This window comes from Siniperca chuatsi, linkage group LG14 (genome assembly GCF_020085105.1).
Source record: "Siniperca chuatsi isolate FFG_IHB_CAS linkage group LG14, ASM2008510v1, whole genome shotgun sequence".
NCBI lineage: Eukaryota > Metazoa > Chordata > Actinopteri > Centrarchiformes > Sinipercidae > Siniperca > Siniperca chuatsi.
This window is the reverse complement of record NC_058055.1, coordinates 17,533,204-17,548,823: the sequence shown is the minus strand read 5'-3', so window position 1 is coordinate 17,548,823 and position 15,620 is coordinate 17,533,204. Positions and strand designations below refer to the sequence as shown.

The 15,620-nt window shown below is 38.2% G+C and overlaps 1 protein-coding gene across 1 annotated transcript in view; it reads right to left on the bottom strand.

Moving 5' to 3' along the window:
• Positions 1–3,034: 3,034 nt before the first annotated feature.
• The window catches only part of nsg2 (neuronal vesicle trafficking associated 2), a 40,351-nt gene continuing 27,765 nt past the window's right edge, over positions 3,035–15,620 (bottom strand). The window contains exons 4-5 of the mRNA XM_044221944.1: positions 7,839–7,949; positions 3,035–4,598 (exon numbers count right to left, since the gene is read on the bottom strand). Of these exons, the coding sequence (XP_044077879.1) occupies positions 4,401–4,598; positions 7,839–7,949 (309 nt within the window). The 3' untranslated portion in view covers positions 3,035–4,400. The remainder of the gene's footprint in view (positions 4,599–7,838; positions 7,950–15,620) is intronic.

Genomic DNA, 15,620 nt, shown 5'->3' with positions numbered 1-15,620 from the left:
CCTCTGTTGGGAGACAACAGGATGGACTTATATCGCTGTTCATTTCCAGATGTCAGGCTTAATTTCCCTCTGTGCCAATCAACGCAGAGCCTTTCCTTTCTTTCTCTCTCTCTCTCTCTCCCTATTCTTCTACTTTCCCCTCTCCTTCCTCCAACATCCCTCTCTACTTTCAGAAAACACCAATGACCTGTCTGCAACAATCAGTCCTTCTTCACATCAATATCTAATATCCTGCACTGGCAGAAATTTAGCATGAATTACACCACTGGAAGCTATTTGCCATTATAATTAGAGAGCCAGAGAGAGGATTAAGCCACAGTTCATCTCATATCTGATTGCCAATTGTCCCTTGTAAGTAATCAGGGCCATAAGGTCTTTAAAATGAATGGTCTAATAAGCTTGGTGAGGAGTCTACGCTTCCACAGTGTGAAGAGAAGGAATGGATCATACATTAAGCAGGTCTGCTAAAATCAATGAGCTTCAAAAATCATACATGGTCGTGTGACTGTGTCAAAATGAAATGGAATGGAGCATTTCAAAGTAATGTATTCTGTATCTTTACATATACTATACATAAACTAATTTCTTCTCATTTTAGTCATTGGTGATGTCAAGGGTATACCTTGGTCTTTCTGTTGCCGACCTTCGTTGGTCTTTGAAGACAACCATGTCCCTTCTCTTGCCCATATGAAGGCACCAGCTGCTTTTTTTCACCTGACCCATGAATTAACAACATCGCAGCATTGTGTTAGCATTGTGTAAGCACTGCATAAGCAACCATCTGTCCATTTCGCACAGACTCTGAGTCAGTTCTGTTCTGTGTCCACGTGGGAGTAAAGCAAACGGCAAACATCAGGAAAACCGTCCTTTATGATCAGTTGTCAAGATTTAAGTATCTGTTGTAACTGAACAGCTTAACAGTAATGAGTTGTGTTTGTTTTTTTGCAACAGTTCAGCAACTGTTTAGTACTTAAGAAAAGCTATGTTGGCAGCCCAACAGTCCTGCTCATTTCCACTGAAGGTTTGAATGTCTATATCAAGTTGTTTCTGACAATGACATTGTGTGTGTTTGATTTGAATGGCAATGTCTGTTGGTTGGTCCACCACTTTGGTCCAGAATGAAGTGCCTCAACATTTATTAGATGGCTTGACATGAAATCTGGTACACACATTCAGGTCCTCCTCAGCATGAACTGTAACTGTAACTTGAGTGATTACTTAACTTTCCATCTTGTGCCATTCTCAAGTCAAAATTTTAATGTCCAATACTTTACATTTGGTTGACATTCCCATCAGCGTCAGCTGTACTTTGTGATGGTGCTAATTAGCAAATTTTAGCCTATTATGCTTAAGTAAGATGGAGAACATGGTATCAAATTATACCTGCTAAACATCAGGACATTAACGCTGTCATTGTGAGCATGTTACCATGCTGACACTGACATAGAGCCACTAGTGTGGCGGTAGACTCTTAGCCTTGTTAGGCTGTCATGTATACCATTTGTTTTAAAAGATCACATTAACTATATTTATTTCAGTCAGAAAGAAACTGTTCTTGAACTTGGTGCTTTTATTTATTTTCCAGAAGGATTCAACACATACCATGTTCAAATCCCCTTAAAGACCCAGTGGGATATCCTTTTTGAATACCTTTGAATGAGCAACAAGTAGGATTGGAGTAGTAGTGACATTGGGTGACAGTATAAATTTGTCTACCATAAACATTAATAGGTGTTGTAGTTCAATATAGACAATGCTGTAAATCAATGATCAGGACTGTTTTATGGCATCATTGTGATGTACTTTTATTTTCCAGGTATTTACTTACTGAATTTGCCAAAAACAGATATTTCTGTCGGTTCATTTTTTTCCATTTAAAATTAGATTTTCCAGAAAATGTATATTATATGGGAATGTACTGTATATTGATTGTGATGTAAAATTACATACTGTATACCATGATGTAGTATTTCATGAATATCGCCCACCTATAGCAGCAAGCACTATATGACCATAAGGTTGATGTTAAGATAGAAAGGCAGGTAATTCTAGGAGGAAAGTAAGAGAAACATTTTATGAAGCCATTACTGTATGGGCTTTTTATGGAGAAACAGTCATGAGCAAAGAACAAAGAATGGAGTGGCCCAATGTTGTAGAGTAAATCTGTTTCCTGAGTCCTGAGCGAGCGTGAAAACATTTAGTTTTACAAGTTGGTCATTATTTGTCATCTGGAGATAGTTTAGGAGATAGTTTGAACCTTACATCACAGACACTGTTAGTGATGGACTTATTGAAATGCTTCACACAAGGTTGAAACCTTCAAACTTACTGTTACACTATCTGTCTGCTTAACATGTCAGGTTGGTGTGTGTCTCCTCTTAGTGATTGACATTCATGGGATATTATGAACTCACTTATTTCTATTTGAAGCCAACTTCCTGTATATTTTAAACGATGAATTGTTTATATTTGTCCAAAGTAAGTAAACACAGTATATTTTTGTCGTTTTCTCCTTGTGTTTTATTCTCTCTTTCTCTTAAAGCTGTTGCATTCAGCGGGGGTTTCAGTCCTCAGTAGTGAAAAACAGAGACAGCTGACGGAGTCATTAAAATACAAGCCTCTAATTAGGAAAGCAAGCTATTCTTGTCACTCACTGAAGACACCGTTGTTAGTGCTGCACATAAGAAAAACAGAGGCCTTATCTGCCATTCACAGAGGACTTCGTGTAGATAAATAATATATCCAGTAGCCATTATAGATACAGGTATTCTTCTGGTACTTTTTTGCTGTCAATCACAGGTACTCATCATTACAGCCAACAAATCTGCTCTCTGCAGCTCTAGAAATTTCAATACATGGACAGCAGAATACATATCTAATGTAGTATGAATTTGAGTAGGAGAACATCTGAATAATATAACATGCTGTATGAAAAGCCGTCACTGTTATTCAAGTTGCACTGCCTCGGGCTGCATTAGGCTCTGCGTGAGTGCCAACGAGACACAGCAGTAAGTGGGACTGACAGACACTCAGCACAGGTCACAGCTTGTTTTATTTTGAATTCAAACCAAGAGGGACAAGGATGCACACTGATAAATTACATCAAGTATCGCTACTTATCAACTAACAACATCACAATATCTCATAAAAGCGCTCTTGACAACAGATCCAACATTACAAAATGAAAAAGAACAGTAGAGGAACAAAACTTGGCTCCAGTTGAAGCCCATCGATAAATGTAACAAAAACACAGCGGAAAATAAGAGTTTTGGCAAGAGACGGTGATATGCATGGTATTTCCTTTTCCATCTGCAACATTGTGTTTAATGGAGCTACAGTACAAGACCAGCAGAAGCAATGTGTGAGTAACTCGCATGAATGAATTGCAGGTCTTTAAAAAAAAACAACCTTCTAATAAAAGCTACTACAATGCATACACACACAAAAAACTAGCTTGAACGCACAGTTGTATTTACAGCTTGGGTCACTGAGGGATTTCAGGATTTAAAATGTATAGTACAGCACATTGTATATGAGTTATCAAACAGCCATGATGGAAAAATTCATTCAGTCAACTCAGGATGTGGACACTGGTGTCAAACCTTCCTCAGACTGTACAGCTGAAATTTTGTGTTTAAAAATGTGTTACAGCAATACAAGACCATACTGACATTTTTTGGATTGCAATATATGAAGTGATCTATGTGTGTGTGTGTGTGTGTGTGTGTGTGTGTGTGTGTGTGTGTGTGTGTGTGTGTGTGTGACGGGCGTGCCTGAGGTTACACAGTTTGGACAAGAAAGGCAAGAAAAGAAAAGGGGCTGTGAATGAATATATATAACTACAGTATACACACTTGAAGAAAAAAAAAAGACTCCAAACTCCAGAGAATTTCACAAAGAAGAAGCTTGAAATTCAGCACTGACTTGTGCCTTTGTACAAAGAGTTGCCTGATAATCACATACAAATCATCCACACATTACAGTAAAAAATAAATATATCATGACAGTCAATAAATAATAACTTAGAGGAAGGGAGTAAACATGGTAACGAGAGAGCAGACTGTGTGTGTTTTTGTGTATGTGAGAGTGTATCAGCAGACAATGATAATCCCAAGAGAGCAAAGGTTTAATGGGAAATGCCCCCCCATAAGAGAGTGAGCACATAAATGGGCAGTCAAGGTAAAGACTTGTGTGTCTTTTATGTCTACATGCATGTTTTCACTCTATATTGGTATTACATATGTAGCTGTTGTGTTTATGTACGTCTCTTTTGTCTATATTTTCTAAATATTCACCTACATGTTTGTGTGTGTCTGTGTCTATTTCTGCCTGTGTCTGTATTTCTTCATGTCTGCATGTGTCTGTATGTGTTTACAACACCCTTTAACCATTCAGCTAACTCAGTGGCCCTCGCCACTCGGGGGTTTCGCGCCGTGCTGCTGCCCCCCTGCCTCTCCAGGCAGCCAGGGGGAGACAGAGTGCGAAGTGGTCTGCTTGGCCATGCTGTAGTGGCTGATCACTGTGTAGAAACGGCCCCTAGAGTTGGCATCCTGGGCAGCATAGTAGGCCTCCAGAGAGGCTGGGATACACCGCTTGTGCTGTGAGGGAGAGAGAACAGTGAGGTTCAGAGCATATATCAATTAATTCATTGTTAAAGGTGCTGCATGTAGCTAAGTTAGGTTATCAAGTTAGGACTAAATAAAATCCACTGAATCATTATATGAGGGCTGAACAATGGGAGAAAAAGATGCAATTTTCTGACTAATACTGTAATTGCGATTTAAATCATTATTTTCTGATGTAAAATATGGAGTACCTCAGGGCTCTATTCTTGGCCCTCTGTATTTCTCTTAATATAGTATAGTTATATTGGCCAAATTATATGCAGTTTTGACGCTTGATCCTACCCTCTCCTTTGATCAGCACATTAAAGACATCACCAAGATATCATAGCATTAGGTATTTTCTGTCCTTGGCTGATGCAGAGATCCTAATTCATACCTTTGTTTCATCAGGACTTGATTACTGTAACGTTTTGTTGTTTGGCCTACCACGCACTACTACTAAAAGTCTTCAAATAGAAGACTAGAATCTTAACTAAAACCAGAACATTTGACCATATTTTGTCAATTTTAGCTTGTGTCCCCAAAGTTAAAAAGAAGTCTGTGTTTGTGTGGCCTGTCTTCTTTCCAGGTCTGGTGGAGAGGAGGTGGTGTGGCTCAGATCCTACTTAGTGGGAGACTAAGGATCCATCCTATTCACTTATGTTTTACAATCTACATTTTGCCATCATAATTGTATATACTATGATTTTCTGTTGTGAATCTATTCTGTACATACAACATCTATTGCACGTCTGTCCGTCCTGGGAGAGGGATCCCTCCTCTGTTGCTCTTCCTGAGGTTTCTTCCATTTTTTTCCCTGTTAAAAGGTTTTTTTGGGGACAGTAGGTGTTGTATGCTGTACAGATTGTAAAGCCCCTTGAGGCAAATTGTGATTTGTGATATTGGGCTATATAAATAAAATTTACTTGACTTGACTTGAATCTTGTTTCTACATGAATAGAATCAGATAAAATGCTTGTTTGTTGTCGAGGTCATCTCAGGGTTCAAACCAGTCAGTCAAAGAAAAGTCAAACTCTGCCTACTCGTATAGAAAATTGGCTTAAAATTACGTCATATTACTCTATAATATTAAATATAATTGTGACATTCAAAAGTGGCATGTCATGAGGGGGGCGAGCTGCTGCGACTCATGTTTATGTATTGGTTCCCAGTGAAGGGGAAAAAACTTATTCTTCAGCAGCAGAGAAAGCAAACACAAGAATTTGTGTTTTATCAATGATGCTAAATAATGACTTACAACCAAAAATGTCTCAGATGATGGAATAACTTGAATAGCTTTAATAGGAGGAAAACTATGATTTATAAGTAAAATTATGAGTAAAATTTGCTTCCCCATTAAAAAAAAGCCTATCATCCGTATTTTTATACATTCTTGTTTTTATTAGAGGGAATAGGGAAGAGATAGAAGAAACCATTTACATTACTGAAGCAAATAGTACAGCTCTATTTAGGAACATATAGAGGGGAAGGAGGCTCATTATACTGTAATGTATATTAGTGTATTTTTGTTAGTCCGTATAGCATTAGAATGTGCTTCAGTGTGTATGCATTCACAACCTTGTGTGCAGTTGTATGATGTTGGTGCATATTGCATGTGTGAGCATGCGTGCGTACATTTCTCTATCGACATTTTCGCACCTAGCGTACGTGCATGTGACTTCTAATAATACCTCTGCAGACTGCAGTCAGAGCCCCTGCAGAGGCTGTGGGCCTGAAACTAGATTTATTCCACCTAAAAGACCAGATTTATCCAGAGACACAGACTTCCAAGGTGACCTTTCACAAAATACTGTGAAACTTATGTTATAAGTGCAGTGCAGCGGAAATCTATAAGTACCAGGAAAGGAGAGGAGAGGAGAGGCTATCTGCATCCACATACCACAAAACTTTTTAATACTAATACTGCACATATCTGAACAGCAGATTGTTGGATAAGGATGGCTGTATGGGAAATTTTCTTTCATGACCTTAGAAATATGGATCATAGTTAGTGATCATAATGTGGTAATTATTGTAAAATAGGCAGTAAGTCTAATTTTCATCTAATAGTCGACATGGCTAATGACATATGAGAGCTTAATGGAGTGTCTTTCTTTGGCTTCTGTGTCAAGGAACAAAATCACAAAATTACACTTAATTACAGTGGTCATAACAAAATCACTGATATCATTGTTCAATGATTGCCTGACTGATTAGCCTCGTTAGCCTCTTCCTGTAACATGACCTTAGAAATTAGCAAAAGTAGGATGGGAGTATTTTAATTTTTTTGCTCTCCCACAGGAGACTGGGCAGTGCACTCACCTTTAAGTCTTTATTTAGATAGGAGGGAAAGTAGAGAGGGGGATAGTGAAGGGCAGAGAGGATTCAGCTCCTTGCACAAGGACACTTAGGCACGGAGAATATATAACTCTAGTGTTTAACTATTCCTTTAGTTAATTAATCAACCAACTATTCCTTTTCGACATTTTGTGAAATTTATATCTTGTTTGTTTATTTGTACAAAAGTGTAAGAATGATAAGTTGGTTGTTGTTAAGCAGGGTGTTATGTTCTGGACTATTTCTTGGCCAGCAACCAGCGGAGACTCTAGGAACTTACTGTTCGCAGCCAAGAAATAGTCCAGCACATAACCCCTCGTAACATGCCGAATTGTTGTTCTGGCACTTGGTTTTTGTATGGATTAAACAAACGAGATATAACATGCTAACTAATGAGCTTTAGAGTTGTAGGTAGGTGGATTTTGTCTCTGTTTCACCCTGTCTGTGCGCTAAACTAAACTAACCGGCTCCTGGCTGCAGCTCCATATTGTTAATGGACAGATATGAGAGTGATATCTGTCTTCTCATTTAACTCTCCACCATAAAGTAAATAAGGCGTATCTCCCAAAATATCAAACTTTTGCTTTAATTGATGGAAAATAAAGAGGCTAAATCATTTCATTGATTAACCCTTTCAGTAATTTCTCAAGCAAAAATGCCACTAGTGCAAGCGTCTCAAATGTGCCGCTTTTCTCCATTTTATATCATTGCAAATTGAATATCTTTTGGTTTTAGACTGTTGGTTAGACAAAATTAGTGATCTAACGGTGTATCCTTGGGATGATGGAAATTGTGGTGGACATTTTTACTTATATATACTAATACTTTATAGACTAATCTGTGCATAGGTGTGTTTTAACGCTGTAAAATTAAACACAGGCCACTCATGGGTCTTACCTTATAAATGAATCCATCTGGGCAGGCATGGTCATAGGTGAAGGCTTTATAAACCACCAGGAACACGATGCAGGCGAGGAAGGCCAGGGCCAGGATGATCAGAATTGTCACCTGGAGGGAGGACAAATGCTGGTCAGTTTGTGTGTTGAGCAAAAGAGGATTGTGAGGCAGGATTAGGGTTACACAGCGAGAAAGATGGAGTGTGTGCACTTGTGTGTGTGTGTGTGTGTGTGTGTGTGTGTGTGTGTGTAGTCCTAATAAATGGTACAGTAAGATGCTGCTGACTGAGGTCAATGGCTCCTCAAGGCAAGGTGTTCCTGTTGAGCTTTGTGATGGATGACTCAGGTTGTGACACTATGCATGGATAAATATAATACATCAAGTCAGTGACGCGAATCAGTAGCACATGAGGAGGATTTCTCTGCTGTTTAACCATTCTGCTGTGTTCTTGTTTTCTACCGTATCTTTTTGTGTTGCTACAGGCATACTACAGGATTTCTCTCCATATGGCACATATATATAATGTACCAAGACCTTTGCCTTCAAGCATAATAGACCCTTTTCACAGCAGACTTGTCATAGTAGGAAAAGCATAGGTGTTACTAACAACATTATCGATGGCTCCGTTCCGTTCAAGTGTCCCAGTATGTCATGACAATGTGACAGTTAGCCAGCATGAACAACACCAGGACCCTGAAACTGAAGCAGCTAAATGAAATTAAGCCATCATTGATTTTATTATCTACACCTGTGTTTTCCTATTGTGACATGCAAATGTCTTCTGTGAAAAAGGACCTATGAACTTTTAATTAGGTTTCTTAAATAAATAATGGTGAAATTAATATGCAAACAAACTTTCCCTCCTCATTAAATTACAAATGTCCTACAAGAGTGAAAGATCAAGGCTCACTAAAGTTAATAACTGACTTGACTCAGCTTACACAAAATCTTCTTGTAATCCTCAAAGATATCACCTCCTGTTATGCAGACGGTGACATTTTGTCATGTGATGTGAGCTTAATATGCAAGAATTAAAAAGCTGACCTATCGAATTATGACTACAATCATAGAGGGCTATAATTCATTTGTGTATCGACTTTCAGTGGACTAATATCATAACATTACATTCATTTGAAAATGTTTTTGCATACACATACACAATTGGGCATCTTGCTCAAGGACTTAGTGACGAAATTATTCTATTGTGTTATTGTTGCATTGAACACCAATTTGATTATTTTATCTGTGATTTGCATACATTTTTCCATATTATTATATATTGATGTTGATTCAGCCCAACCGTCAATGACAATCCACAATGACTTTGGTGTGATGATCGTGTGGGTGAAAATGTAATGGGTTTTAATCATTGGGTATCTTGTTTTTTATATCAGCCTCATGAATCAATCAGCATCCTTCCTGCCACCAAACCTGTGCTGACTGTCAGTGCACTCAAGTCATTAAGTATTTAATTTGCTGGTCTAAACTAAATGTATGATTAAAAAAACTGGAACAAACTAAAATGCTCAGGTCAGTTTTCACAAAAAGGAACAATGAAATGTTATCAGTATTTACTTGGACAGAATCAAAATGCATCTGCAGTCTGAAAAATGCTTAATAATGGCCAAAAGGGGAGCTAATATAAAATGATGGAAATAACACATTTATTTCTGCGTACTGTTGCAAATAAGAATGCCTCTGTGCAGTTTGAAGTGTGAAATATTCATTTTCCTGGCAGGCGAGACAATGTCGTAGTAAAGCAGATTAACATATAAAAGGATTTGTTTCCTCCTACTTTCTACTTGACACCCTGATTGGGTGCTTCTGAGCGAGCATTTAATTAGAATTATGCAAATCAAGTGCAAAGGATAGCTGTGTTTAAAAATGGTTTTGTCTGCCAAGTCATAAATGCCACCGTAGGTATGTGTGTGGTGCATGCATATGCCTGTATCTGCGTGTGTGCATGTTCCCCACACACTCAAAAATAAAAAGGTGCCATTAAAAAGTCAGATTTATCCCAGTGAGCGAGTTAATGGATGAATATTTCTAATGTCCTGTTTTCATTTCCAGACTGGCGTTAAAGCCATTCCCAGTTTAGTGCTCTCTATATGATCTGTCACAGCGAGATGTCAGAGCAATTACACATGGGTGTGATCATTAGTCTCCATCAGCATTGTGGGGGTGGACAGGGACACGCAAGCTAAGTGACTGTTTACTTGGTGTCAACTGGGGGACACGACTCTCAGCCTTGGTTGCTGCTGACACTCTGTGTAAATTGCATCTCCCACATCACACACACTGCAATACATTAAAAGGACGCATTTAAAGTCATGGTGACCCGCCTTTTGGAGCGGCAACAGACGTAGAATGACTGCTTAAGACCCACCCTTACCCCCTTTTTGAATAGTGATGCAGATGAAATGGCTTATTAAGAAGAAGGATTACTGTAAAGCTCCTCATATAATGGAGTGAGCAATGAGTGTTTTATGCATGTAGAGACCCAACTTTGCCACATGAAACGAAGACCTAAGTCGCAAATGACTGACGAGATTTGCTCTTTTGCACAACTAAACTGCATGTATTTGAATTATTTGTCTGTGTTGCCCTCCCACTCAATTCAGCATTTTGTGGTATACATCATAACATTAACTGGGAGGTGCATGGGAGGTGAATTGGTGCAGGGTCTGCTATAATATTAAATAGAGCATTTAACTCTGGCTAGGGTGCTGAGAAGCCTGGTTAGCTTATTTAATAGCTATACTGTTAAGGTGAGCCTAAAACTCCCATGCATTACCTTAGCAACAACTATAGCCCATTACTTACCATGCTTATCACAACATGAGCAACATAAGGAAATGCAAAACCACAAGATGTAACTTTAAAAACAAAATTAAATATTTTTTTTACAAAACAGGTGGTTCACACCTTTAAATTCCCCTTGTGATAATAAACCGAAAACAAAGACAACATTTTGAATACTCAAGATTTTTGTATCTCAGTCTATGCTGTCTTCACTCGTTTTCCTCCCTGTCTCTTGTTCACTTAAGTCCCACCCATCCAGGAACTTGGCAGGTTACAGTACTCATCACTGATTAGCTAATACATAAGACTGCCACCTGGATAAGCAATATACCACAGAGAAATAGACCATGACAGGTATGCCCTAAATGTAGGATATTGCATTTACTTTACAAAACAAATCCAAAATGATCATGTACAAGACATTATTGAGCCAGTCCATATTTAGAAATATACATTTGTAACTGAAACATCACTTGAATCAATAATGTAAACAATATTAGAGCAGGGTATTACAGTACATCTGAAATAGTATAGATTTTTTATTGAATGAAACTGATTCCTACAAAATATATTATCTGACCACTCTTTAACGATGTTTAAAATTAGGTCATGACATGACACACACGTAACAGATTAGTTGTATTAACCTTGGCATGGAGAGTATAGCCTATATTAACATCCAATGACACTTTCATTGTAGATTCAACAGCAGTCGGAGCAACAGTTCAGGCAAGAACATACCCTGCCCTTTGTAACAGAAACGATAGCTCCAAAATCCCTGTTGCAGCCGCAGCCATGTGGTGTTCAAATCCGTTAAAAATCTATCATGACCTTTCTCCATTATTCATAATCTGGCTGAACTCCACAGTAAACCTTAGGAGGTCGTCAGGGTAACGCTGATGGATGAAGACTCCTTCCATGCATGAAGTGGATTCATACTTTTATCTGCCAGCATCAACTGGCCTGACACAAAATTCCTCTATGACAAGATAATCAGCTGAATCTGTGCCAAGGGTGCGGTCACATGAAGCATAAGCAAATAAACACAATAGAAAAAATGACAGTAGAATACAATAGAAGAGAATAATGCTTTTTTGATCAATATCAGACTATGATATCTCCCAGCATGGCAGCTTCTCCCACCCACAACATCAACTGTGGAATACAGTAGCTATGGCTGTTTTGTTATTAGTCATCTTACACCACTATCACCACCAACACAACCATCATCCTGTTTGCTGGGTGACACAGACAACAGACAGATGTTTGTTTTTCTTGGATTGCAGGTAGAAGTACAGCATGCGGCTATAATTTGGACTAAGAACAACGTGTCCTTAACAAAGATTGGCTCCAGATTTTTTTTCTTGATTCATCAATAAAAGGTTTGGGCTATAAAATGTCATAAATAGTGAAAAATCACAATTTCCTGAAGTCCTAGGTGATGTCATCTAACTGCTTGTTTTGTCTGACCAGCAGTCAAAAACCTAAAAATGTTTTACAAAACCCAAAGATTGCTGAATTGTCCTTTTATGTAATTTCAAGTTACCCTCCAGACATGTTTGTATTTATTTTTATTTCAAAATGAACATTTAATTGATCAAAATTGTTGCAGACTATTTTTCTGACAATTAATATGCTGCATATTTTGATGCACATATTTTTTCCTGTCCTATCAGTGAAAAAACAGGCGTCTGCAGCTGTAGACAGTTGTGTATTATGGAGAAAGACAAACAATCAAACCAGATTATAAAAGATCCAGTAGGATTGTTCCTCTGTTCTCCAGCTTTCTCATCTCTGACTGCAGATTAAGCATCTACAGTCTACCTATTGTTCGTGTTTACCCACATCTTTCCTAACACACACCACCTGCTTATTTTCTCTAACAATGACTCTCTCTGGATCGTAGAAAATAAGTCAAGTCATATTTTCCACAAAATACACTTCCCTTTAATTATTTATGGCTATACAGTGCATCTTAAGTTCAAAGGCAGATTCCTAAATGGATACGCTTCTTCACAGCCTATTTCACCACCATTCGACATATGATTTCTCTCCCTTTTTTTTTTACGCCTTTCTTTGTTAGAATGCAACACACCACCCACACTCTCACTGCTGGAACTTGACAAGCCATATGGGGAAGCAGACACCTTCTCACATACACTCGAGGAAAAGAGGAGAATATGTAAGTGTGTGTCTGAGCGAGAGGAGGGGACAAGGGTGGTGTGACAGGAGAGGGATGCGAGAGAAAAATGACGCTGATAAAAACAGATAACTGAGTGACAGGGGGAGAAAAGTGAGAAATAAAGGAAGATATGACAGAGACAATAAAGCAGCGAGCGAAAGGCAGACAGTGAGCGAGTGATAGCGATCAAGGGGCAGATGGAGACTCTCGTTCCCTCTCTTGGTAGCAGGTGGCAGAGACAGACAGACAGAGAGGCAGGCAGGTGGGCAGCAAACACAATGGGATATCAGCTGATGCATCAATCAATACACCACTGAATGAAGCATAAACAACTATTTTTCATTCATCTTCCTATTACCCCTCTGACACCTTCTAAATAGCAGCACAAAGGAAGCTCAATCCCTCAGGTTTTCATGGATTATTTTCTACTCCGTTGTGTACTCTACAGTACAGTGAAGCCTTGTCGAGCTACATGCATTAAAAAGAGCTATTAATATCAAATGATGTTCTAATATTAACTACATTTTATCTTGGCTGTAATAATCTCTAATGCCTTTAGGGAAGTTTGTTGATTAATGAAATTAATGAACGTGGTGACAGGGTGAGCTAGTGCGGAGAGAAAGCCTCCCCTAAAAAAATAAAAAAGCTTAAAGGTCACTGGTCAGATCGCAGCAAAAGCCAGTATATGTCCACCACACTGAACGTCCAACAATAAAGGATAGCCAAGTGGGAATTCCCCCTTAAAGCATCATTCTGGGTTATTACAATTTGGCTCATATTTTCAAACGTTTAGCCATCGATTTTATCCATTATAAAAATGTTGTGCTCACTCACTTTCTGAGATCTCAGAAAGCAGCAATATCATTAAAAAGAAGTCAGAATAGGCAAGAAACATGAGAAGTCAGATAATCAGTCAGTTTGTAAACAAACCTTCAGTTTAGCCGAACTTATTATAAATCCATATAATATGATTCAACTGTTTTCCTGAGGAGGTATTATTACCAAAATTACAAGCGCGCCCACAAATACTGTGATTTAGGTAATCTGATATTCTAAACTGTTGGCTTGCTTACAACCTGTCACCTGAGTGTCTTCCTCCAAATTACTTCTTTTTAGTGATGTTGCCGTGCACCCGTATGTCAGCAATCAAGTTGGTGAGTACGTGTTATAACAACAGATAAAAACAATGGCAAAAACAAAAAAAATAGGACACAAGGTGAATTGTAATTTTAATTATCCTTTAACTGTTGATTTGCCAGTAAGTCATGACAGTGTGACAGTGAGCCAGCATGGACAATACCAGGACCCTGAAACTGAAGCAGCTAAATGGAATTCAGTCATTTCCTACTGTGACATGTCAAAATCTCTTCTGTGAAAAACTTGTATTTGTCAAGTAAAAATGGCAAACATTCTCTGGTTCCAGCTTCTCACATGTGAAGATTTACAGCTTTTCTCTGTTTAATATCACTGTAAATTTCATATCTGCAGGGCAGACAGTTGGACCAGACAAAACAAGTAATTTGAAGACATAATCGTGGGCTCTGGGAACTTGTGATGAGCATTTTATTTTTTATATTTTTTTACCATTTTGCTACATTTATAGAGCAGATAAACAGCAGATAATTAAAATAATTGTTGCAGCCGTAATCTTAACTGTGATGTCAGAAATAAAACTGTTCATATTCAGTTCAAAACATTAAAAAAGTAAAAACTGTTCCTCATCCATTCCCTGTGGAACCACACCAACCAATATAGCCTCGAGATTCAGCAGTGTAGATGGAACAGAGTCCCACTGAGGTGTCTAATCGAGACACTAAGCCCTCACCTATTCATCACATGTATAAGCATTTAAATCAGTGATCAGCTAGCTACATAAAAATGTAAATGAAATATTCTCTTATCCTCTTAAGGCAGTTTTGTAATGATGAAATTAATGAGGTGGGTGACAGCATGCCTGTTAGGGCAAGTGGTTGGAAACTACAACCGATAACTGAAAGGTCACAGGTTTGATCCCTATGTGTCCTTGAGCAAAACACAGAGCCCCTACCTGCTCTCCCACCGTACATGGAATATAAATGTGCAGGCCATTAGGTAAATGGTGCAAAAAAAAAAAAAAATTTAAGTTATAATACAACATTCCATAAAAGTTTAATAAAGAACTAAAGCAGTTTGGGACAAGGGGGTTATTTGGGCTCCGGAAGATATTTTTAAACCTTGTGGTTTTTTAGTAGTGGGAGAGTTCATTTGAGTAAATGTACCAAAACAGCAGTATAAAAATACTCCACTATGATTAAAAGTCCTGCATTCAAAATCCTACTTACAGAAGTATTATAGGCAAAATGTGCTTGAAGTACTTGTTCTGCAGAAAAATGGCCCCCTGACTGATATATTTATATATATTACATTATTTGATTAATACTAATGCAATAATATATTTTACTGTTGTAACTGGTTGAGGTAGAGCTAGTTTTAATTACTTTTTTTACACTTCTGTAGTTTAGTCCAGTGGTTCCCATACTGGAGGGTCCGGGCCCCCTTCAAAAGGTCACAAGATAAATCTGAGGGGTCATGAGATGATTAATGTATAGGAAAGAAGAAAAACAAAGTTCTGCTACACAACTTTGTATTCACACCTTGGACGTTTCTATAATATTTGCTTTTGCTGTGATTTATTGAATAATTTGACCCCTTTGAAGCCTGGTAAAATTATTTAAATAAAACCATCATGAGAAGTTTAGAGGGGAAATCTACTTTTGGTGGAACTGCTAACTCATAGACATCTGAAAGGTGACAAAGGG